Source organism: Lampris incognitus, chromosome 5 (genome assembly GCF_029633865.1).
Source record: "Lampris incognitus isolate fLamInc1 chromosome 5, fLamInc1.hap2, whole genome shotgun sequence".
NCBI lineage: Eukaryota > Metazoa > Chordata > Actinopteri > Lampriformes > Lampridae > Lampris > Lampris incognitus.
Window position 1 is genome coordinate 61,155,842 of NC_079215.1, and position 27,562 is coordinate 61,183,403.

General features: G+C 40.9%; 1 protein-coding gene across 1 annotated transcript in view; it reads right to left on the reverse strand.

The window, feature by feature from the left end:
- The window catches only part of LOC130113247 (immunoglobulin mu heavy chain-like), a 124,929-nt gene that overhangs the window by 7,279 nt on the left and 90,088 nt on the right, over nucleotides 1–27,562 (reverse strand). Inside the window, exons 5-7 of the mRNA XM_056280815.1 lie at nucleotides 10,805–10,847; nucleotides 9,113–9,412; nucleotides 170–487 (exon numbers count right to left, since the gene is read on the reverse strand). Of these exons, the coding sequence (XP_056136790.1) occupies nucleotides 170–487; nucleotides 9,113–9,412; nucleotides 10,805–10,847 (661 nt within the window). The remainder of the gene's footprint in view (nucleotides 1–169; nucleotides 488–9,112; nucleotides 9,413–10,804; nucleotides 10,848–27,562) is intronic.

The window sequence follows — 27,562 nt, forward strand, 5'->3', positions numbered from 1 at the left end:
CCAAGCTCAACATCTTCTCTCTGAATGTTTAGACTTTTGTCATCAGTTGTGTTCTGCTGACGCCCCTAAATGTACATTTTAAAGGAGTTGTAGTGTGAAAGGCGTATGTTGAGAGGAGTGATGGAGCAACGACACTGCTGCATCGTCACTGAGAAGTAGCCGCACTTACTTGCACAAATACTGATTGATTTGCTCAACTCGGCGTCGTGGTGTTTGGACTTGCACGTGACATTTGAGCCATTTGTCCAGTTTTTCCGGTCCAACTCAATCTGGCTGCTTAGGCTGAACGTTTTTTCCTCCTTTTTCCCAGCTTGAAACTTCTTTTGGACCGGAACGATGTCGACAGCACGGCTGTCTATTTGCCACTGCACCTCTAGGTCGTCTGGGTAGTAACCGCTGTAGGTGCACACAAGGCTCACTTCTGCAGCCCCAGAGACCCACCTCCAGTCAGGGGACATGGTGACGGTCGGATGGACAACCCGCTGCACTGAGACACAGGAAGTATGTATAAGATAAGCGTTTCTTTTCATCTAGTGTGTTCAACGTGAATGTTTGATGGCTCGGGCCCTTTTTCAGAGCCGCTGGAGATACACATACCTGTTGTGACGTGTGTACATGTCACCAACTCTACCGTCAGTACTAAGTCTGTTGTCTTGTTACCCAGGCTAGAGGGCGCAGATGTACTGTCACAGTGGCAGGAGCTTAGTTTCGGGTGGAGCTGGATGGCTGTTGCACAAAAGCTAGAGCAGGGCAGGGCTGAGCGAAACAGGCAGGAAGCAGGCGGAAGCGTTGGATAACATGCTGGTACCAAAAAAAGCTCCCGAAAAACAGAAGTGAAAGACTGAACAGAGCAGCGGTGCGTCGCCAACAGCAGGTGTGAAGTTTGGCTCTGCCAGATAGGGAACTAAACTGTAACTCTAAATATCTCAGAAGTATTTACATGTGGGCTTCTCTCTCTGTTGTGCTGCTTGACTGAGTTCTCTGGCCTGTTTTTACCACCACACCGCAGTAACGGTCCATTTGAATATGGAGCTGGACATGGTCTGGTAAGTCCAGCTGCGGGGCGGTGCAAAGTAAAATACACATTTCAAAGCAAACAAGCTGCAGTTAAACACGTTTCAAAGGCAGAACCAGCACCAATATGAGAGGCAGATATTAAATTAGATCTGATCATTTAAAAGCCAACAGGACCCAAATGAGAACCTACTCGAAGAAGTAGGAGAGAAAAAGTACCAGTTCCCTAAATCATTTTCTTCAGTTACATATTTATTATTTTCAATGAGAATACAAAGCCGACATAGTGAATGAGAGAAATGACGGTTGTGAACACTTACATTCTGAACAAATGAGTAGACAAAGAACCAACATGTGAAACATTACTTTTTAAAGCAATCACTCGTCACCTTTTCCACGTTTTCATTTAATCTGGAAAGGAAAAAGAAGAGAAATACTGACTCAGAAACAGAAGAAGATTCACTATGTTGTGTCTCTAGTAATGACATGTGTTGTGTCTCAGCCATCTTTTATAACATCATCCTTCTTCTTTTCCTCACTGCCACAGGACAACAGCTTTGTGTGTTTTCATTCTTGATCGTTTCTCTTTGTTTAATTTAACCTTATTCAAACCCTGTTGTTGTGTGTAGTTGTACAGGATTGTGTTGCATTACCACATCTCCCGGACCACAAGGGAATCGCAGTATAAGTCTCACTCAGAGAGAAAAACATGTTGTGAGGAAACAACAAGTCTCTTCGGTGTCTATGTATACTCGGGGTGTAGACCCCTGCACGGCACTGTTTTCTTAATCCTGCTCCCACTGCATTTATTCCTTCCTTTTTTCTCTTTTGTGATTTCCCCCCTTTTCTCCCCAGTTGTATCCGGCCAATTACCCCTCTCTTCCGAGCCGTCCCGGTCTCTGCTCCCCCCCCCCTCTGCTGATGCGGGGAGGGCTGCAGACTACCACATGCCTCCTCTGATACATGTGGAGTCACCAGCCGCTTCTTTTCACCTGACAGTGAGGAGTTTCACCAGGGGGACGTAGAGCGTGGGAGGCTCAAGCTATTCCCCCCAGTTCCCCCTCCCCCTGAACAGCCACCCCGACCGACCAGAGGAGGCGCTAGTGCAGCGACCAGGACAGCGCCGTGTGTATAGAGAGAGTCTGGCCATCCTTTGATCTTTGCAACACGCGCTGTGATTGGCCCCTTTGGTCGAGCGGTTAGCGATTCCGCCTCGTGGTGCAGTACAACGCTGGTTCGAATCCCGCAGCGGGCGGAAGATATGCTCGGTTACATTGGTGGCAGCTGTGGTGTCCGGAAGTGTGCAGATCCTCATAAGTCTCTTCAGAGCGCGCGGGAAAAACTAAGCGCGAGGGCGCGCTTCCGGGAGAGGGGGACTACTGTAACCTACAAGAAGACTCGACCTCCTGCATCTGTGGTGTTACAGGACTGAGGTTTATTTGCTTCGGTTACATGTTCAGGTGTTCTGCTTGAAAGAGGGAGATGTGATGTGTAGTAACTAGGCTTAGCCTGTGGTGGCGCTGCTGCTGTAACGTACCTGTTGAATGACATGTAACACCACAGAAGAAGACCTTCAGTAAAAAGACAGTCAAGCTGAATCAGCGTGCTATCCGTCTGAGTTATTGTGTCGCCTCATTGTTAATCTAATTAACAATACGACTCTTTTTATGACTGCTGGGATAGGACCTTGTGATGGACTGGCGGCCTGTCCAGGGTGTCTCCCCGCCTACCGCCCAATGACTGCTGGGATAGGCTCCAGCATCCCCGCCACCCCAGTTGGGACAAGCGGCTTGGATAATGAATGAATGAAATGGCTTTGGAATATATATCGCAGGAGCAGCCAGACGAGTAAAAGAACAGCGACTTATAGTCCGGGAAATATGCTAAATCCAAGTTGCATGATATACCAATGCCAGATATTGAACTCTAACTTATCAAACCATGCTGTCTCAGAAACTATTTCATCCTTAATGTTTTGTAATGGAGGCTCACTACCTTGATGGCAGTGGTTCCGACGCTATAGAACAGAGTGATGAGGAAGAGGATGATGAAGGTAATGGCTGTTTTCCCGGTGCTATCTTGCTCCGTCTCTGTGGTGTGACCCCACTGGTTGTCTGTCAGAAAAATAAATTCTGCATGAAGAGATTAACGTGGTGTTACATTGGCAGTTTTACCTTTGTCCTCCACTGAATTTCAAATAAATTAAGATTTCATACAATAGCCACCATATAGAGACTACACATCCTTACACGACCCAATATTATTACTTGATAGCTGTTCCTGGTGCCCTTTGTACACTCGCAGAAAATATACCCAGAAGCTGTCTTCTCATTCACACTGATTCTGTTGCCTTACAAAGAACATGGTTTATTCTGCAGCTTTAACGAGTGCACATGGTGTAAGGGTTTTGTGTGCTTCTTGTGTGCTTATTCTTTGGACTTGACTGTATTTGAAACTAATACTCAGGTGTGCAAGAGGCAGTGACCAGACTGCCTTACGTCTTTTCATTCCCAGCTCTCCAGTTGTGTATTATGGATTACTAACTGAACAATACGTTTGACCTTAGTCCTAAGTCCACAATACATATTTGTATAATAAAATGGAGATGTTGGCAAAAACAGTGATTCCTGACTTGCTCTAGAAAGACCCTTCTTTACAAAAGAAAAAGAAAAAGAAAAGATAATGGCATGCATGTGGCTTGGCTTGTGGAGTACTATTGTGAGTCCTTAAAACACAGTGATGTATTGGGAGCCCAGGCTAAGTGATTTAGTTCTTGAAAAGATATCTATTTTGACAGGCTGAAACCAACAGAGGTAACACAGGCACATGAGACAAGACAATACAGTACAAATAAATGCACCATAACAACAGAAAACAACAACTAATAAGTTATTATTAGTCATCTAGTCATGTAGTTGTTAAGATTAGTGTCATTTAGGCTTTACTTGTTAGGCTGTTTGGGGGATTTTTCATTTTTATGGTCAGTGATGAGTATCAGACGCTTCATTTTAGAGCATTTAATTTTGCATATAAACATGTCTATGGCCTACTGGTCACTATACTTTAAGCTGCTGGTATGCTGATACCTCCATCTGATGTGTACTTTCTTCAACTTGTATGTTAACTAAACATATGGCATTGCAAAAATATTGAAATGAGGATACAAACTGAATTGAACATACATCAAAACAGTCCTGAAGTAAATCTTTTTTATTTTGATTTTAGTTCTGCATTTAAAGACAAACAGCATGTCATATCACAGGCAACAAACAAAACACACACATAGCAAAACACACATGGACACAACATCACATCTACTCGGCCTTGCAAATTTGAGGGATGTTAAGGCTGACGTTAACCAGGTTGGGTTTTTCATTGGTGTTTTGTACAAAGGACCTAATAATGACTCCTGTTGTTTTCATCATAGACTCGTGGTAGACAACGCAGCTGAACACCTTGTCATTTTTCTTCCAAAGGTCCAAGCTCAACGTAAGCTCACTATATACAGAGTAGAATCCGCTGTTTTCTAAAAGATTTGTGGTATTGAATGTATAGGTAGCTGGATCTGCTGCCACGTCATCAACAAGCCAAGACACTACAAGCTCCTTGGGGTAGAAATCTTTCACATAGCAAGTCAGGATCACCACGTCATTACTAGTTTGTTCTACTGGACTCAGCAGAAAAACAGATGGACGCTTAATCGTTTCTCCTGCAAGCATGAGAGAACAATCACAACTTAGTGCCAGAACTGAGAATGCTTCACACAAACATATATATATGTGTGTGTGTGTATATATAAATAATCCAGTGATTCAAGTAAATTCTTTATGAGACAGACAGCACAAGCCTGTTTCCTGCCATAAGCAATCTTGTGTATATTTTATAGATATGTTAACATATTTGACATTTAATATTAAAATATATTATATGTAAAACATGCACTAAATGACAGCACAATACATTGTTAGTCTTTCATGTACTGTAACCAAAAACATTCTCACCTTTGTCCCTTTGAAAACGCTCCCTTACAGGTTTAAATAAGTCTTTGTGTTCAACAACACAATAATATTCCATCCCCTCGCTCCACTCCTCAAACAGGACATCCACTTCAATTCTGTATAGGTTGTGGGGTCCTCGGCTGCTCTTATGACTGTCCTTGTTTAAAGGTTTCCCATCTTTGTCCTGCCACTCAACAGACTCAACGGATCCTTGTTTTTCCAGCACTTCACACACAAGTTTTGCTTTTTTGTTCAGAAACAGGTCTTCCAAACTGAGGGGCAAGATCTCAATGTCAACATATACACATGGGTCAGTACATGTGGTGGAACCTGTAGAGAGAAGAGTGGTTAAGCAAGACTGAACTGTTACAGCTGGGAAATCATTAGAATTGCAATTATGATCATTTCTGCTTTCCATAGGTTTACTCACCCGGTGTGGTATTATAGGGCACAGATTTGTTGACATTTTCTTCTTTTTGCTTAAACACACATGTAATCTTGGCTTCCGTCCAAGCACTTTTATCAACCTGGAGATAGTTTACGACACTGTACAAAGTCCCATTCTCATTACGTTTGGGCTCAAAGGAGGTCTGGATCTCAGAGATTTTGTCACGGATTTCCTCATCGTCTCTGAGCCATTTGATTTCATGAGCATTTGGTGAAAAATCAGTGGCAAAGCAGGAGAAGGAAGCTGATCTCTCATTCTTCATCTCAGGAGAGATCAACACGTTAAGAGTTGGCAACTGATGAAACTCGACTGAAAAACAAACATACACAGATATATGTATGCAGAAGCAGAGAATGATATATATGCAGAAGCTAAGGGCAATACATGTGCTAAAGTGGAGAGTAAGAGACTAAAACTATATTCATTAACTTTTTATGCCGTGTTAGTAAGAGCTTAAACTGGTCACCCCCCCCCCCCCAACATGTTTGGTTGTCACTAGAGTGTAAATGTGGATTTTTTTAAAATTTACAACATATACAAAATCAATAAGGGGGTGGGGCTTCAGTACATGCTTCTGCATATCCATTGGCTGTACATACAAGCTAACACTGACAGAGTCCCACACAGCTGGAAACCTGCCCTTGACTAAACAGTCGGCCTGCAACAACAACCTCATCACCATCCTAGCAGCCTTTCCCATATTCTCTGAGAGCTTCGCTGCCCAACATTGTGCACAATCTGCTCTCTTTGTCCTCTCAGTGTCCCTCATTCAGTTAACACTAAGAGGCTCAACTTCCTCTGAAACTACAACAGACAAACCAAATAGAAACCACAACTAAATGCACATCTGTGAGGAGGAAAAAAAACAAGTAACAAGTCAAATTCAGCCTAACAACTAACTGTACCACATGCTTTTACATTATTGTGTGGTGCATTTCAACTGGACTACTTTAGCCTGCTGGAGAACTGGCTTGCCAAGTGGCTCCAAATACTTGCTTGACTTAAATCACACACTCCCCCAGTAAACATGGCTTTACTTTTTAGGCAATGCGATGCAACTGACGTACTAATTTGTTTTTACGATTTGCAAGTTTGATACCAACTGACTGACTTCTTGTGGTAGACCTGTTAAATATTCAGCATTTTGTGGTGTATTTGAGTTGCGCATGCCATGAACACGCTTGTCGAATTATGACCAGAAAGTCCATCAGTTAGCCTGATAATCCCCTTTTGAATGGGGTCAAGCAGGGGGCAGGTAACACAACTCCAAATCACAAATTATCTCTGCAATTATAAGAAATTACTGGGCCTCCCCAAAAATTAAAAGCCCCATGTGAACAGATTATAAATGAGCGGGTAAATAAGTATTTAGGTTAAGCCTGCTTGTTGTTGACATTCGATAGCTATCTTCTGCCTATTAACATTTCTTAAAGAGGGAGTTTGACACTTGTTGATGTATGTGTTGTACATTCGTTGTACGTGTTGGTGTAAACGCGAGTCTGGAACGGCTGCACTGACCCCCCCACGACTTGTAATATTATTAAACCTGCAATATTACTCTCCTCTAATACTGCGGTAAGAAGATTTCCATGCCATGGCAGCTGTACTAAACAGGATTTTGAACTGTGATTGTTGGTGAAACAAAGTGCAGGAAGACAACAATAAGAAAACCAAAGGATTATGCAAGTAGATGGAAGGAAGCAGACATATTACTACACGGTGCATATGTTAAGTGCAGATGGCCTACGTTAGGATGGAAAGAGAGGAAAAAATACGAGCCAGTATCTCAGTTTGCATGGGCAAGCTTAAGCCTTTCCTTTCCAGCAATGTTCAGCTTGCCGCAACCTGCCACTGTCGCAGTACAACTTGCCGCAACCTGCCACCGACGCAGTACAACTTGCTGCAACTTGTCACTGTCGCAGTACAACTTACTACTGATACAGTACAACTTGCTGCAACCTGCCACTGTCGCAGTACAACTTGCTACTGATGCAGTACAACTTGCTGCAACTTGCCGCTGTCGCAGTACAACTTGCTGCAACTTGCCACTGTCGCAGTACAACTTGCTGCAACTTGTCACTGTCGCAGGACAACTTGCCACTGATGCAGTACAACTTGCTGCAACTTGTCACTGTCGCAGTGCAACTTGCCATTGTCACAATACAACTTGCCGCAAGCTGCCACTGACGCAGTACAGCTTGCCGCAACCTGCCACTGACGCAGTACAACTTGCCGCAACCTGTCACTGTCGCAGTACAACTTGCCGCACCCGGCTACCGATGTAGTACAACTTGCCGCAACCTGCCACTGACACAGTACAACTTGCCGCAACCCCGCCACTGATGTAGTACAACTCGCTGCAACCTGCCACTGACGCAGCACAACTTGCCGCAACCTGCCACTGACGCAGTACAACTTGCCGCAACCTGCCACTGACGCAGTACAACTTGCCGCAACCTGCCACTGTTGCAGTACAACTTGCCGCAACCTGCTACTGTTGCAGTACAACTTGCCGCAACATGCCACTGATGTAGTACAACTTGCCGCAACCTGCTACGGATGCAGTACAACTTGCCGCAACCTGCCACCGACGCAGTACAACTTGCCGCAACCTGCCACTGACGCAGTACAACGTGCCGCAACCTGCCACTGACGCAGTACAACGTGCCGCAAACTGCCACTGACGCAGTACAACTTGCCGCAACCTGCCACTGACGCAGTACAACTTGCCGCAACCTGCCACTGACGCAGTACAACTTGCCGCAACCTGCCACTGACGCAGTACAACTTGCCGCAACCTGCCACTGTTGCAGTACAACTTGCCGCAACCTGCCACTGACGCAGTACAACGTGCCGCAAACTGCCACTGATGCAGTACAACTTGCCGCAAGCTGCCACTGACGCAGTAAAACTTGCCGCAAGCTGCCACTGACGCAGTAAAACTTGCCGCAAGCTGCCACTGACGCAGTACAACTTGCCACAAGCTGCCACTGACGCAGTACAACTTGCTGCAACCTGTCACTGACACAGTACAACTTGCTGCAACCTGCCACTACACAGTACAACTTGCTGCAACCTGCCACTGACGCAGTACAACTTGCTGCAACCTGCCACTGACACAGTACAACTTGCTGCAACCTGCCACTACACAGTACAACTTGCTGCAACCTGCCACTGACGCAGTACAACTTGAATAACATGGAATTACAACTATCATGAGGTTCTTTGTGTTTCCTTTGTTCCTGTTCCAATCTTTCTTACAACAACATAGCTTTGTAACTTTGCAGATATTTCTAAGACACCTAAATCAGTTATTGATTTCAATACTGAACCTTGTTTTTACTTTGGTCACTTAAAAAAACAGCTGGATGACATAAGATATTCTGTTTGTTACATTTTTTTCTTATATTTTGTCAAATCCAATATATCTATGAATTTTTTCTGCACATACACTTTTGCATTAGAAATCATTTCTGTTTAGAAATATAGAAGACAATTAAACATTTCTGTAAGGAAAAGATAATTGTAAAAAATACTTAACAGAAATTTCTTCATTATACGCGAAGTACTGATCTAATAAATGTAATTTAAACCAACTCACATGTTGGATTAAAAAAGTGTTTGAGTTTTTCATCATCTACAAGTAACTCACCTTTCTTCTGAAGGCGGCATTGTTTTTGTCCTGCTGAATGCTCAACAACACAGTTGACAACTTTCCTGGCGTCCCAGTAGTCTCGCTGCACGCGGACCCGACTGACTCCAAAGTAAGCCCTGTTTTTCTCAACAGCGGGGTACTGAAGTACATCAGTCAGGGCAACTCCCTCGGCGTTGGTGCATCTGAAGCCCAGTGAGGCGGGTGTAAAGTCGGTGGCGAGGCAGCCGAGAGTCACGGTGTCTCCGGTCTCGGGGCCACATTGCTCCAGAGGAAACACAGTAGGGGCCTTTGGTGTGGCTGACAGAGGAGAGACAAACCGTCCTTACAACAGCAATACACACATTACATGTCTCTCTTACTGACAAGTCCTCCTGCAGGAAGTCACACACATTCTAGTGTTGCTCGACTAGAACAGGGGCACAACAACCTCCCTGTGATAACAAAGGTCGTGCTAGTTTCACATCAGTAAGCAGTATATTGAAAGTAATATTTTTTACCATTTATGTACTCAACAAAGTCCCCTGAACGTTCCTCAAACTACATAAAAAGTGTTGGTTAACTCAGGCTTTGGAAAACCAGAGAGGAATCTGTGACACCGTCAAATATTGGCTTAGGCATTGCTGTAGCTTATACTGCACATCACACAACCCATTTTAATTTCCACATTTTACACAGCTGAAACACTGCATTCTGCTTTTTAAACTGAAGTTTCCCCTGGATAAGCTCGGCTTTGGTGAAGGCTGTCTGGTAGCAAATACACAGAAAATACCTTTTGCTTTGATTTTACCAGCAATTAGATATAAAAGCGGAATATTTATCACTGCAAAACGCTTGCTAGAATATATTTAAAAAGAACTGTGAAAAATAGAACATTTATATGAGAAATGACACCGACTAAATTAATGCCTAATTAAAATATTTGTTTGAATATTGAAATATTTCCAGACAACTATTTACTGTTATTTTTCATTATTATTTCTATCTGTTTGTATATTTTACTGTTCTGTTCATATCTTTTTAAAAACTTAAGTGAGAAAAAAAAGAAAAACGCTTGCTAGTTCGTACTTTCCTAAGTAAGCTATTCTATAACGATAATAGTGATAATAATGACAGCACTGTGCTGCGTATCTTTACACTTAATTAACATTTTAAACACATTACGTTGCAACGGCAGAAATCTGAACCTGACATTTGCCAACTCAACACAACCAAACTGCCTCTGGCCGCTCAAACACAAAGTAGAGAAATCTAAATCCTGAGCAAATAATCAGTGTGGGTTTCAAACTGTGCATGATGTTAAAAGTCTTACCTGATGAAACGGTTACTAGTGAGTAGTTAACACCCAGCTATCATCATTACACAATTCATTTCACACGGCCAACCAGAACTACCGTTACCGGCATTATCACTACCTAGTATCCACATCGGTAGTGCCGTAGACCGGCAACTATAACAGCACGGAACATTTTGCAACTGCTGATAAGTGAGATTGTAAATGAGCAGTAAAACTACTGTTTTACAGTAGCAACATGTGACCGCCAGATTATATAGGTGCAGTCGTTTCATTTCATCTCTACTTAATCCCAACAGAAAAACACCACAAATTCCAAACTTGCTTCTACCCTAAAATGTGTTATGTTGAAGAAATGAAGATGTGTGTGTGTTATCAGAAATAAGAGTTTCTCTTACCTGATGAGACCGTGACCACCGTGCCTTTTCCCCAGTAGTCATAGTAAGTGTCACAGTGCAGTAACGTCACAGTAACTCTGTACAAAAACCAGTGCCCACAAAAGACTCGACTCTACGTTATCCGTGGCACTTGGCCATTTCAGGAATGTGTTCTCGCTTACTTCTGTGTCTCTGATTGGGTCTATTTAGACACGTCACAAACTGATGTTTAACAAAATACAGAAAAAACACAGAACTAGAAAAACTCACACTGGATGTGCTAATGGCTTATTGTACAAAATATGAAGCTTTGAGGAAATTAACCGGTTTATTCCCAAATGTTTCTTTGCAATTTGAGTACATGCATTTTACTCCTTTGACCTTCCCAACACACAAACTTGATGCCCTTTTTGATTATTTGTTGGTTAAGTTAGTGAAATATTAGGTTTTATACTCGGTCACAATAGTGACCGGTGGAAAACGGCGTAGTCAGAATTCATACAAACTGTTCAGTTAGACCGATTTACACATTTAAAATCATAACAGCAACATATGCAACACAGAAGAATGAGACATGGTTAGAATTTACTTCATAACTATTACTATTGTTCACGTAACACGTTTCAACTTACAATAACACAAAAACTGCCGTTGGCAAGCTCATGTGAGGGTGGCTCATTGATTTATGACCAACAGAAGCCAGGACATGGAAACTAGACACCACGTACAATCCAACACTGTAAAAGTAAAATAAAAGGTGTCATCCATTATCCATACCGCTTATCCTGCTCTCAGGGTCGCGGGGATACTGGAGCCTGTCTCAGCAGTCATTGGTCGGCAAGCAGGGAGACACCCTGGACAGGCCACCAGGCCATCACACAGGGCCGATACACCCAGACATTCATACCTAGGGACAATGTAGTATGGCCAATTCACCTGACCTACATGTCTTTGGACTGTGGGAGGAAACCGGAACATCTGGAGGAAACCCACGCAGACACGGGGAGAACATGCAAACTCCACACAGTGGACGACCTCGGGCGACCCCAAGGTTGGACTACCCCGGGGCTCGAACCCAGGACCTTCTTGCTGTGAGGCGACCGCGCTAACCACACCCCTTTGGAGCAATAAACAGTAAACCAAAACCCGAATAAACATTAACATTGAAATAGGCTACTACAGTCTGAAATTGTAAATTAGCTTACTTCTGATGATTACAGCAGGAGACAACGGGGCTTCGTATTGAACACTAAATTTATGTCATTATAGTCCAACGAGTCTGTCAGGATTTTTTTTTGTGGAATTTTCTGCTTTCATTGGATAGTGATAGTAGAAAGAGAGGGGATGCCATGCAGCAAAGGGTGCTAGGCTCCACAATTTATATTCAAACCGGATTGTTTTGCCCCTGATGAATTGCTTGCAACATGCCTGCCACAATAACTATCATAATTTCGTCAACCGATAACCACTTTGACTATGGCATCGTTTTGTAAGACTCATTCAGTGCACTGAAGATGGGCTGTACTTTGTAGGAAGGGTCGCTGTTGGCCTTTGAGTCATCTATCAGATGGATTGACTGCAGGAGTGGGAGGTGGGGAACACCAATTAGTTGTCATGGACATCTGTCTCATCCTCCAGAGAGTTCACCTCTGCATCGCCATTCATAGTCTACCTGTAATACACCCGCCGGTCCAACGTGTCAGGGTCACGGTTTGCCTCGCTCAGGCGTGAAAAGTACACGCGTGTCTGAAGGTGCAGTGCCAGCAGGGGGCGATGATTAGGGTTAGGGGTCGACTCTCTACCGCCAAATGAAATGTAACTAACATGACAACACTCATAAGCAACAGAAAACATATTAAAAAAATATAGCAGCCACGTATACCTGATGGGGAGGGATTTTGGAAAATGCTGCATGCTTCTTTTCCTCCGTGGGGAGTTGCTGGCATTGTGCTAATCATCGCCCCCTGCTGGCATTGCACCGTCATATACGCGTGTACTTTTCATGCCTGAGCGAGGCAAACCGTGACATTGACACGTTGGACCGGCGGGTGAATTACATGTTTTGGCGTGATACTGGGCTGCGGTCACAGTTGGGACCATTAACAAACTTACACCTCTTACGACCAAAATATATATGCAGGAGTACAATTCTCAATATATTTCAGTAGTACAGCCTTTAAAGAATATATGTACCAAATATTATAGTTCTGTTAATTAAGGTGTTTCACTTACTTCCTTTTGTAGAAGTCTGAGGAAGACATCTTCTTCCTGAGGCGCAAGCAGGAAGGGTAGAGGCTAGTTCCCATCGATGCAGAGAACGGAAATGGAGTAGAGAACGGTCAACTGAGCATGCGCGAAAGGCCTCTACCATGCCTCCACACGCCCTGCGTAGCATCCAGGCGCTAGGATTCTAGGAAGACCCACCCCTACTCTGCGTCTGATTTGTTAACTTTAACCCTAACCTTAACCTACCCAAACAACGGAGGCAACGAGTACTTGCGCATGCTCAGTTGACCGTTCTCTGCATCGATGGGAACTAGCCTCTACCAAGCAGGTAGTAAGCTGGTCTGGTCATGTGACCTTTCCACTAGTCACATGACATTGATAAGTTTTAGTCAAGACAATCTATTTTCCATTTAAAAGTTGAATTTCTTGCCCAAAGCCAACAACAACAGCACTTTCAGAGATTCCAGAAAAACAAAACCAATTCATGTTAACCGGGGCTGCAAGGCTGAACCCAATATGCCGACACAGACAGACTAACGACCGGAGACAGGGGCTGGGCAGAGCAGGCAGGACTGTGGGAAACATGGGGAGCCGGGTCTAGATGAGGAAACAGGCAATGTCGCAACATAAAGGCCAGAAGTGTAGGCTGAACTGCGCAGGCACTACGGTCTGACAAGGTGGATGTGGCAAGGCTGGGTACATAAGGGGTAGGGTTGATTGCTGTAAATGAGATGCAGGTGGTGTACCTCTGCTCTGCTTGCCACACCTGCCTCCAATCCTGAAGACACATACACACACAAACAGGAGACAGCGAAACTAGGGCAGGGGGAGTAGCCAAGATAAGGGAGACAATTAGGGAGACTGGGTCAAAGAGGGTGAGTCCTGGCCAGGCTTGTCACCCCCCCCCACAGGCTTGTCACCCCCCCCCCCCACGGGGTTGTTAGGATGGAGCTCATGGAAAGCTTGGATGAGCGGAAGGTCCAGGATGTGATTTTGAGGGACCCAGCAGCATTCCTCAGGACCATATCCCTCCCAATTCACCAGGTACTACAGGGTGGCCCCGATGGAGTACGTCCAGAAGCCACCGGATGGGATATACTGGGTTGCCATCCCATGCATGGAGGAGTCACTGCTGGGGGGAACAAGGGACTGGAGAAGACGGGCTTCAGATGGGAGACATGGAACATGGGGTGCACCTGAAGGGAGGCTGGGAGTTTGAGCCGTACTGCCACTGGGAAAGGACCAACGAAGTGGTGAGAGAGCTTCTTGGATTCCACCTTCAGCAGCAGGTCCTTGGTGGAAAGCCACACCTCTTGATCAGGGACATACGCAGGAGCTGGGGTGCGGTGACGGTTAACCTGGGACTGGGTGGAGACATGGAGCAGGGCAGCGCGGGCCTGATTCCAGATGCGCCAGCAGCATTGTAGGTTGGCCTGCACCGATGACACTGCAACTTTACCCTCCGACTTTATCAGGACTTGGAACACAGCAGGTGCATTCATCAGGCCGAATGGCATAATTAGGTACTTAAAGTGTCGGAGAAGTGTGTTAAATACCATTTTTCATTCATCCCCCTCTCGCATGCACACAAGGTAGTAGGCATTGCGGAGATCCAACTTAGAAAGAAAACACCACGGCACCGTGGAGGGAGAAAAAAGCAGAGCTGATTAGTGGCAACGGATATTTGTTCTTAACGGTAATCTGATTAAGGCTGTGAAAGTCAATGCATGGTCTAAGTGGGCCATCTTTCTTACTTACAAAGAAAAACCCTGCATCCACTGGAGAAGAAGAGGGGCATATATCTCTCCAGCCAGGGAGTCACAAATGTATGTTTCCATGGCCTCTTGTTCCGGCCAGGAGAGGTTGTAAAGCCAGCTGCTGAGCATAGGCGCTCCAGGTTCCAAGTCTATGGCACAGTTATAGGGCCGGCAGGGAGGTAGAGACAGGGCCTGGTGTTAGCTAAAAACTGAGGATAGATCATGATATACTGAAGGAACTGTGGAGAGGTCTGGTGGCTCAGGAAGATACTGCAAACTGGGGAGAGTTGGAGCAGAGGCTGAGTGCAAACAGTTACGATGGCAAAATTAACTCCATGCATTAACTCTACCCATGATCCAGTTGAAGTATGGGTTGTGGAGTTTCAAGCACGGGTGCCCAAGAACTACGGGAAATGGGGGCTGTCAATGATATGAAAATTGATCTTTTCCTGGTGGTAGCCGGAGAGATGGAGGAGGACAGGAATGGTCTTCTCCCTTCGGTGCCCCTGAAGGTGGTTATCGATTCGGATGGCTAAAGCAATGAGTTCATTGAGCCCACTAGGCTCCTCCCGGGACACGACTCATCCTTGATGTTTTCTTTAAGCCCATGTTAAAACGTCTCCTGGAGAGACTCATGGATCCAGCTTCTCTCCACGACGAGAGCCCGGAATTCAATTTTGGCCACACTACAGTTACCCTGCCGGAGAGACATGAGCTGCCTTGTCGCATCCTTACCTTGAACTGGATGATCAAAAACTTCCTCATCTCCAGAGTGAAGCTGGCATACATGGCGCAGACAGTGGTTTGCCTCTCCCACACTGCAGTTGCCCAGGCAAACTTGGGACCTCGGAGCAACCCAATCACGTAAATGATTTTTGCTCTCTCTCACTGGCATGCATACGTATGAGGTTGTTGTTCCAAAACTAGAGAACACAGCAACAGAAAGGCTTGGCAAACCCCTGAGATCACCATCATATCGCTCAGGAGCGGGGATAGATGGTTTGCGAGACAGGGGTGTGGAACTGGACGCTACAGGGAAGTTCAGGGCAGCCACATTGCTTTGGAGGTCAATGAGGGACTGCACAACGGCACTGATTTGGTCCATAACTGGTCTCAGGGTCTTGTCATGCTACCCGAGTAGTATGTCCTGATTGGCGAGCGCTTGCTGGGGCCCGTCTGTGGTGGCTGCGTCCATACTGGCCAAATCGTACCGTTAACTGGGGCTGCAAGACTGAACCCAATATGCCAACACAGACAGACTCAAGGCAGGGTTTCAGTAAAACAAGTCTTTTAATGCCAGGCAAGATGAGGAGCTGGCAGAGTGAGGAGCAGACAGGAAACATTGGGTCCACGGCAAGAGCTCACAGGGGAGGGGACCTTGACCAAACTGGGAAGCAGAAAGCCAAGCGGTGTTCCCTGGAAACAGACCAACAACTGAAGGCAGGGGCTGGGCAGAGCAGGCAGGACCAATATTTGATAAATAAACTGTGAATACCCCTCCTTGAATACCAATCTTTTCAAGATGGAGAAATTTAGAAAAATGTTTGGATGCCTGTAGCACACTAAGCTGTGCTAATATTTTGGATTTGCAGTCTGTTTATTATTACCTGAAGTTACATTTTAAAGGTTTATCTAATGGTTTTGTATGTTTACTCAGTCACTGCCCTCACACTCATGTACAATACACTGGTTGTGCAAACTCACTGCTCGCTAAGCCGACTGACAGTTTTGACAGGACTCTCTATACTAGTAGTTCTCAATCCATTCTTTAGCGATCTCCAGTATTGCTAGTTTTCTATTCTGCCAGGTGGTTAATTTGATTAAGCTGTTGTGTCAGGTATTCCAGTTTTCAATTAGGTAGATTTTAGATTTGGCACAAAGGCAATTAGCGAGAAAAGAAATCGTAGGGATGCTTTCCAATAAGGCAACACAACCGATCATGTTACATGGAGACGAACTGCTAAGGATCACTACCTGGAGGCGCTTGTGCAAAGAACTGAAATAGTTCAACTCACCAAGTCAGAGCACACTGCAGAGGCTTTAATTAATACATTTCCTTAACCCCCCCCAAAAAAAGTCTTGTTTTGCAAAAGCCAGTCACTATAGCCAGTTAAACTGAAACTTGTAGATGAGAATGACTATAGCTACTCCACCACAAAGTTATTTAAAACAAATATTGCAGCAGAGTAGGGGGGGGAACATTATCAAACTATCTCAAACTACGCCAGCTACTGAAATGAACGTATTTAGGTCAAGCTGTAGTAACAAAGCCAAAAACAACTGCACCCCTGTGGACACATTTTGGTTTTAAGCCAAATAAAAAAGGAGAGCTCAATAACTTGGAGGAAGCAATATGTCATTTCTTTGTCTAGTTCAGTAATGGGCTTTGTCTACAAAAGTGATTACAAAGCCTAAAAGGCAAAGAAAAATGTCATATATTTATATGTTCCAGTGTTTGATGTCAATAAATGGTTGTTCCTCGTAAGGTGTATGTGCATTATTACACTGTTATTAGGGTTATACCATAATCATTGCATAAAATGGATAAAAGAAAGTTATCTGAATGACAATCAGTCGTCAGCTAAAACGTCATGATGGTGAAAGCACTAGTTAGAGTTACCATTAACAGTTAGCATGGACAGCAACCAGAGTAGCGCTGGTTAGAGTTAGCATTAACAGTTAGCATGGACAGCTAGAGTAGCATTAGTTAGAGTTAGCATTTACAGTTAGCATGGACAGCAACTAGAGTAACACTAGTTAGAGTTAGCATTAACAGTTAGCATGGACAGCAACTAGAGTAGCACTAGTTAGCGTTAGCATTAACAGTTAGCATGGACAGCAACTATAGGGGAAAAGTACTGAATCATTGTCATTGATACCCGTCTCTAAAATCATTGTTGTCTTACAGTATATTGTCTTTCTTATGTGTATCCTGTTTGATGCATCCGACTTGAAAAACAATTTAATTTCAAGGACAATAAACTAACTATCTACTCAGGGCTCATATTGGTGCCCAGGCTATATCACACTCCTGTAGTCAGGGCATTACAGTTTAAGTGGATACGATCAGGTATGCCATAATATATTAACATGGTGATTTAACATACCTTATATAGTGAAAAGAACAATTGCAAAAAGTGACATAACATAAACAACCCACTAGCTTGCCTGTTGCAACAATGTGATTGGATAATTAAAATCACAATAAACTTGGTTGAGACAGATATTTGTAATATTTTCTGGTGTTGCAGCATTTTCAGGCTCGGAGTTAGAACCCTTGGTTGCTGCCTTTGTTTCAACGTGAAGTTCCAATTTGTTGACATGAAGCGGAAGCACCTGGTGTGGTGAAGATTGTTTCCTGTCTGTTACATAAACATTAACCAGTGAGGAAGTTGCCTTATGCCTTGCTCCCACAACCACAACGTATGCACACTTTATTCAGTTTCTGTTCCGAGACTCCATCATGTTTTGCCTGTTTTGACTTTGCAGCTTATTGCTTATGTTTCACTTAATATGCAGAATTGATATTGCACCTTCATACTTATAAATAAGTTAAACTTCATATACATATGAACATAACTTATGTATTTATTCCTCCCAGCCATGGCTGGGAGAAATAAATACAAAATAAATACAAGAGAGAAAGAAAGAAATACAAACACTCCTCCTTCAGCAGTTACTGTTAGGGTGACCACAAGTGATACCCAACAGCCCTCCAGCAGGGCATCATTGTAAATATGTTGCATGCTTGGTCCACATTCCCTGCATAAAAAGGCTAAAAATAAAACTTAAAACCTAAAAAAGATACAGATCTGTGCACTTCATGTTAGTTTTGGTCATTATGGCATTTCAGTGTTTTCCACAGATTGACCATTTACTTGTGGTGGTGGTTGTCTGACCTGTGGGATGGGGGATGGGGTTTGGGGGGGTGCTACTGTAGTTTAGACAAGTAAAACACAAGTTTATGAATTACTCAGTAGTATTGTATGGATATTCATACAGATAAATAACTTCTAAGGCTGGGCCCGAATATCGATGTATTTTTTAATTATTATTATTTATTTTTTTTGCTAAATGTAGGCTATCAATAAAGGTGAACTGCAAAATATATATGTCTGCCCATTCTTTTCTCTTTTTTATTTTTGGATCCCCCCCCTTTTCTCCCCAACTGTACCCATCCCCACTCTTTCCCCACCCTCTCTGCCGATTCAGGAGGGCTGCAGACTACCACGTGCCTCCTCCGATACATGTGGAGTCACCATCCGCTTCTTTTCCCCTGACAGTGAGGAGTTTCGCCAGGGGGACGTAGCACGTGGGAGGATCACGCTATTCCCCCCAGTTCCACTCTTCATCCTCTTCATAGCTGCCCTCACTTCTTCCTTGCTAATCCAAAGCACTTCCTGATTCACTATCCCCTCATCATCCAACCTTCTCTCTCTATCATGTTCTTCATTCATCAGCCCCTCAAAGTACTCCTTCCACCTCCTCAGCACACTCTCCTCGCTTGTCAGCACATTTCCAGCTCTATCCTTGATCGCTCTAACCTGCTGCACATCCTTCCCAGCTCGGTCCCTCTGTCTAGCCAATCGGTACAAGTCTTTTTCTCCTTCCTTAGTGTCTAACCTCTTCATCTCTCTGACTATCCCACTTCTTCTTTGCCAACCTCTTCCTCTGCATACTTTGCTGTACTTCCTACTCTACTGACCCACCTAAGCAAATCCCATCCTGCTCAACAATCCTCACAAAACGATAGCTTTTCACCATTCAAGTGCCACATTTGCAACAACAATCTTCTTTCTACTGAAACTATTTCGACACATTGGGAAACATTTGAAAATCATGACTCTGTCAGTTGTATATTGGCTGGTTGCTCATACCAAACAAATCCTAGCGGCGCTTTCAATACTCACAAATGGAGAAAACATACCCCCAAGGCCAGATTAAAGTAACATAAATATATATATATATATATATATATATATATATATATATATATATAGTGAGAGAGAGAGAAACAGGCATGTACTGTCTCAGAGAATTTACTTGAATCGCTGGATTATACATAAATTCTCATACACACACACACACACACACACACACACATATACATACATATATACATACATATATATATATATATATATATATATATCTCATTTTGTTAAAATAAACACTTATCAGTAGAGAAAGTGCTCCACAAATAAGGAGGAAAGTAAAAAAAAATTGTTTACTTGACTCACTAGTATGTATATATATATAGTGCTATCTAATAATTGTTGATATACATCCTAAGCTTGTAAAGATCTTTGTCTCTCATGTGAGGTTTTTGTCATGGTGTTTATCCCTGTGTGTACCATCCAGATCACAGTGATAAACACCATTACAAAAACCTAAGCTGCTGCAGTCTGTAGCTGCCACAGGCTTTTCTGAGCAACCTGATCTGAAAAACTTGTTATTTTTCTCATAAATCAGTCGACCTTTACCTACAACACATTTTATACATTCATGCATAGACAAGAAAAACACAAAATCAACGATATAATGTAAAACAAGAAGAACATAATCAGTATCAGAGCACTGAAAGATTATAATCAACCAAACAAGAATAGGCTACGGAGTTTCAAGATTAAGTTAAATAAGAAACAGAGCCAATCAAAAGCCTCACTAAAATGTCACTGAGTGAAATCCAGACTGAAAAGTTTTTAGTTAGTAGTGAAATTCTGGCTCAGTGTTAAAGCAGCCCCACCTTACTTTTTATTTATTTATTTATTTATTGGAATAGTTAAGAAAAAGGGAGTTTACAGATATCAGTGACATACAGCAACATATTCTGGTAGCATATTATTTGTATGAACAGATCCATAGAGTAATATTAAAATGTATTTTGACACAGCTGGTAACTAGTATAAAGAGTATAAGACATGAGTCATATGGTCTCCCTTCTTCTTGCCAGTCTAAACCTTTGCAACAAAATTATGTACATGTTGTAGTTTTCCTATTTTCTTTTTGGGGAGGCTTGAAAGCAACACATTTTAGTGGTCCATTCTGCTCATAAAGAAGACTTTTTTGTGTCAGTGAGGCAGAAAATTTGATTTACTTCAGCAATATATTTGAGGTGGTAAAACACACTTTTGGAGACATTTTTCATCCAGTCAACCTCTGAAACAATAAAACCGACAAATTGTTTGAAACAGGAATCAAGCAATAGCTATGTTGACAGACTGTCTTCCACAATAACCAAACAAGCAGACAAACAAATAAAAAAAAACCAAACAATGTTAATTGCCTAGGCCTTAAAGAGGGCTTCCTATTCCCCTAATCAGCTGTCAAAAACATTTAATATATATATATATATATATATATATATATATATATATATATATATATATATATATATATATATATAATCCAGTCAGTCAAGTAAATTATCTTTTATTTTGCTCCTTATTTGATAAATGCTTTCCCTACCGTTGAGTGTTTCTTTCAAATGATATATATATATATATATTCAATTTATTGTCATTAAAAACTATGGCAGGCACCTGTTAAAAATGAAAATATATATATGTTATCTAATAATTGTTGATATACATCGTGAGCTTGTGCAGATCTCTTGTCTCATGTGAGGTTTTTGTTATGGTGTTTATCACTGTGTGTACCATCCAGATCACAGTGATAAACACCATGACAAAAACCTAAGCTGCTGCAGTCTGTAGCTGCCACAGGCTTTTCTGAGCAACCTGATCTGAAAAACTTATTTTTCTCAAAAATCAGTGGACCTTTACCTACAACACATTTTATACATTCATGCATAGACAAGAAAAAACAAAATCAATGAAATAATATAAAAACAAGTAGAAAATAATCAGTATCAGAGCACTGAAAGATTATAATCAACCAAACAAGAAGAATAGGCTACGGAATTTCAAGATTAAGTTAAATAAGGAACAGAGCCAATCAAAAGTCCCACTAAAATGTCACTGAGTGAAATCCAGACTGAGAAGTTTTTAGTTAGTAGTGAAATTCTGGCTCAGTGTTAAAGCAGCCCCACCTTACTTTTTATTTATTTATTTATTTATTGGAATAGTTAAGAAAAAGGGAGTTTACAGATATCAGTGACATACAGCAACATATTCTGGGAGCATATTATTTGTATCAACAGATCCATAGAGTAATATTAAAATGTATTTTGACACAGCTGGTAACTAGTATAAAGAGTATAAGACATGAGCCATATGGTCTCTCTTCTTGCCAGTCCAAACCTTTGCAACAAAATTATGTACATGTTGTAGTTTTCCTATTTTCTTTTTTGGGGAGGCTTGAAAGCAACACATTTTAGTGGTCCATTCTGCTCATAAAGAAGACTTTTTTGTGTCAGTGAGGCAGAAAATTTGATTTACTTCAGCAATATATTTGAGGTGGTAAAACACACTTTTGGAGACATTTTTCATCCAGTCAACCTCTGAAACAATAAAACCGACAAATTGTTTGAAACAGGAATCAAGCAATAGCTATGTTGACTGACTGTCTTCCACAATAACCAAACAAGCAGACAAACAAATAAAAAAAACCCAAACAATGTTAATTGCCTAGGCCTTAAAGAGGGCTTCCTATTCCCCTCATCAGCTGTCAAAAACATGTATATATATATATATATATATATATTCAATTTATTGTCATTAAAAACTATGGCAGGCACCTGTTAAAAATGAAAATATATATATGTTATCTAATAATTGTTGATATACATCGTGAGCTTGTGCAGATCTCTTGTCTCATGTGAGGTTTTTGTTATGGTGTTTATCACTGTGTGTACCATCCAGATCACAGTGATAAACACCATGACAAAAACCTAAGCTGCTGCAGTCTGTAGCTGCCACAGGCTTTTCTGAGCAACCTGATCTGAAAAACTTATGTTTCTCAAAAATCAGTGGACCTTTACCTACAACACATTTTATACATTCATGCATAGACAAGAAAAAACAAAATCAATGAAATAATATAAAAACAAGTAGAAAATAATCAGTATCAGAGCACTGAAAGATTATAATCAACCAAACAAGAAAATAGGCTACGGAATTTCAAGATTAAGTTAAATAAGGAACAGAGCCAATCAAAAGTCCCACTAAAATGTCACTGAGTGAAATCCAGACTGAAAAGTTTTTAGTTAGTAGTGAAATTCTGGCTCAGTGTTAAAGCAGCCCCACCTTACTTTTTATTTATTTATTTATTTATTGGAATAGTTAAGAAAAAGGGAGTTTACAGATATCAGTGACATACAGCAACATATTCTGGGAGCATATTATTTGTATCAACAGATCCATAGAGTAATATTAAAATGTATTTTGACACAGCTGGTAACTAGTATAAAGAGTATAAGACATGAGCCATATGGTCTCTCTTCTTGCCAGTCCAAACCTTTGCAACAAAATTATGTACATGCTGTAGTTTTCCTATTTTCTTTTTTGGGGAGGCTTGAAAGCAACACATTTTAGTGGTCCATTCTGCTCATAAAGAAGACTTTTTTGTGTCAGTGAGGCAGAAAATTTGATTTACTTCAGCAATATATTTGAGGTGGTAAAACACACTTTTGGAGACATTTTTCATCCAGTCAACCTCTGAAACAATAAAACCGACAAATTGTTTGAAACAGGAATCAAGCAATAGCTATGTTGACAGACTGTCTTCCACAATAACCAAACAAGCAGACAAACAAATAAAAAAAACCCAAACAATGTTAATTGCCTAGGCCTTAAAGAGGGCTTCCTATTCCCCTCATCAGCTGTCAAAAACATGTATATATATATATATATATATATATATTCAATTTATTGTCATTAAAAACTATGGCAGGCACCTGTTAAAAATGAAAATATATATATGTTATCTAATAATTGTTGATATACATCGTGAGCTTGTGCAGATCTCTTGTCTCATGTGAGGTTTTTGTTATGGTGTTTATCACTGTGTGTACCATCCAGATCACAGTGATAAACACCATGACAAAAACCTAAGCTGCTGCAGTCTGTAGCTGCCACAGGCTTTTCTGAGCAACCTGATCTGAAAAACTTATTTTTCTCAAAAATCAGTGGACCTTTACCTACAACACATTTTATACATTCATGCATAGACAAGAAAAAACAAAATCAATGAAATAATATAAAAACAAGTAGAAAATAATCAGTATCAGAGCACTGAAAGATTATAATCAACCAAACAAGAAGAATAGGCTACGGAATTTCAAGATTAAGTTAAATAAGGAACAGAGCCAATCAAAAGTCCCACTAAAATGTCACTGAGTGAAATCCAGACTGAGAAGTTTTTAGTTAGTAGTGAAATTCTGGCTCAGTGTTAAAGCAGCCCCACCTTACTTTTTATTTATTTATTTATTTATTGGAATAGTTAAGAAAAAGGGAGTTTACAGATATCAGTGACATACAGCAACATATTCTGGGAGCATATTATTTGTATCAACAGATCCATAGAGTAATATTAAAATGTATTTTGACACAGCTGGTAACTAGTATAAAGAGTATAAGACATGAGCCATATGGTCTCTCTTCTTGCCAGTCCAAACCTTTGCAACAAAATTATGTACATGTTGTAGTTTTCCTATTTTCTTTTTTGGGGAGGCTTGAAAGCAACACATTTTAGTGGTCCATTCTGCTCATAAAGAAGACTTTTTTGTGTCAGTGAGGCAGAAAATTTGATTTACTTCAGCAATATATTTGAGGTGGTAAAACACACTTTTGGAGACATTTTTCATCCAGTCAACCTCTGAAACAATAAAACCGACAAATTGTTTGAAACAGGAATCAAGCAATAGCTATGTTGACTGACTGTCTTCCACAATAACCAAACAAGCAGACAAACAAATAAAAAAAACCCAAACAATGTTAATTGCCTAGGCCTTAAAGAGGGCTTCCTATTCCCCTCATCAGCTGTCAAAAACATGTATATATATATATATATATATATATATATTCAATTTATTGTCATTAAAAACTATGGCAGGCACCTGTTAAAAATGAAAATATATATATGTTATCTAATAATTGTTGATATACATCGTGAGCTTGTGCAGATCTCTTGTCTCATGTGAGGTTTTTGTTATGGTGTTTATCACTGTGTGTACCATCCAGATCACAGTGATAAACACCATGACAAAAACCTAAGCTGCTGCAGTCTGTAGCTGCCACAGGCTTTTCTGAGCAACCTGATCTGAAAAACTTATTTTTCTCAAAAATCAGTGGACCTTTACCTACAACACATTTTATACATTCATGCATAGACAAGAAAAAACAAAATCAATGAAATAATATAAAAACAAGTAGAAAATAATCAGTATCAGAGCACTGAAAGATTATAATCAACCAAACAAGAAAATAGGCTACGGAATTTCAAGATTAAGTTAAATAAGGAACAGAGCCAATCAAAAGTCCCACTAAAATGTCACTGAGTGAAATCCAGACTGAAAAGTTTTTAGTTAGTAGTGAAATTCTGGCTCAGTGTTAAAGCAGCCCCACCTTACTTTTTATTTATTTATTTATTTATTGGAATAGTTAAGAAAAAGGGAGTTTACAGATATCAGTGACATACAGCAACATATTCTGGGAGCATATTATTTGTATCAACAGATCCATAGAGTAATATTAAAATGTATTTTGACACAGCTGGTAACTAGTATAAAGAGTATAAGACATGAGCCATATGGTCTCTCTTCTTGCCAGTCCAAACCTTTGCAACAAAATTATGTACATGCTGTAGTTTTCCTATTTTCTTTTTTGGGGAGGCTTGAAAGCAACACATTTTAGTGGTCCATTCTGCTCATAAAGAAGACTTTTTTGTGTCAGTGAGGCAGAAAATTTGATTTACTTCAGCAATATATTTGAGGTGGTAAAACACACTTTTGGAGACATTTTTCATCCAGTCAACCTCTGAAACAATAAAACCGACAAATTGTTTGAAACAGGAATCAAGCAATAGCTATGTTGACAGACTGTCTTCCACAATAACCAAACAAGCAGACAAACAAATAAAAAAAACCCAAACAATGTTAATTGCCTAGGCCTTAAAGAGGGCTTCCTATTCCCCTCATCAGCTGTCAAAAACATGTATATATATATATATATATATATATATTCAATTTATTGTCATTAAAAACTATGGCAGGCACCTGTTAAAAATGAAAATATATATATGTTATCTAATAATTGTTGATATACATCGTGAGCTTGTGCAGATCTCTTGTCTCATGTGAGGTTTTTGTTATGGTGTTTATCACTGTGTGTACCATCCAGATCACAGTGATAAACACCATGACAAAAACCTAAGCTGCTGCAGTCTGTAGCTGCACCAGGCTTTTCTGAGCAACCTGATCTGAAAAACTTATTTTTCTCAAAAATCAGTGGACCTTTACCTACAACACATTTTATACATTCATGCATAGACAAGAAAAAACAAAATCAATGAAATAATATAAAAACAAGTAGAAAATAATCAGTATCAGAGCACTGAAAGATTATAATCAACCAAACAAGAAAATAGGCTACGGAATTTCAAGATTAAGTTAAATAAGGAACAGAGCCAATCAAAAGTCCCACTAAAATGTCACTGAGTGAAATCCAGACTGAAAAGTTTTTAGTTAGTAGTGAAATTCTGGCTCAGTGTTAAAGCAGCCCCACCTTACTTTTTATTTATTTATTTATTTATTGGAATAGTTAAGAAAAAGGGAGTTTACAGATATCAGTGACATACAGCAACATATTCTGGGAGCATATTATTTGTATCAACAGATCCATAGAGTAATATTAAAATGTATTTTGACACAGCTGGTAACTAGTATAAAGAGTATAAGACATGAGCCATATGGTCTCTCTTCTTGCCAGTCCAAACCTTTGCAACAAAATTATGTACATGCTGTAGTTTTCCTATTTTCTTTTTTGGGGAGGCTTGAAAGCAACACATTTTAGTGGTCCATTCTGCTCATAAAGAAGACTTTTTTGTATCAGTGAGGCAGAAAATTTGATTTACTTCAGCAATATATTTGAGGTGGTAAAACACACTTTTGGAGACATTTTTCATCCAGTCAACCTCTGAAACAATAAAACCGACAAATTGTTTGAAACAGGAATCAAGCAATAGCTATGTTGACTGACTGTCTTCCACAATAACCAAACAAGCAGACAAACAAATAAAAAAAACCCAAACAATGTTAATTGCCTAGGCCTTAAAGAGGGCTTCCTATTCCCCTCATCAGCTGTCAAAAACATGTATATATATATATATATATATATATATATATTCAATTTATTGTCATTAAAAACTATGGCAGGCACCTGTTAAAAATGAAAATATATATATGTTATCTAATAATTGTTGATATACATCCTAAGCTTGTAAAGATCTTTGTCTCTCATGTGAGGTTTTTGTTATGGTGTTTATCACTGTGTGTACCATCCAGATCACAGTGATAAACACCATGACAAAAACCTAAGCTGCTGCAGTCTGTAGCTGCCACAGGCTTTTCTGAGCAACCTGATCTGAAAAACTTATTTTTCTCAAAAATCAGTCGACCTTTACCTACAACACATTTTATACATTCATGCATAGACAAGAAAAAACAAAATCAATGAAATAATATAAAAACAAGAAGAAAATAATCAGTACCAGAGCACTCAAAGATTATAATCAATCAAACAAGAAGAATAGGCTACGGAATTTCAAGATTAAGTTAAATAAGAAACAGAGCCAATCAAAAGCCTCACTAAAATGTCACTGAGTGAAATCCAGACTG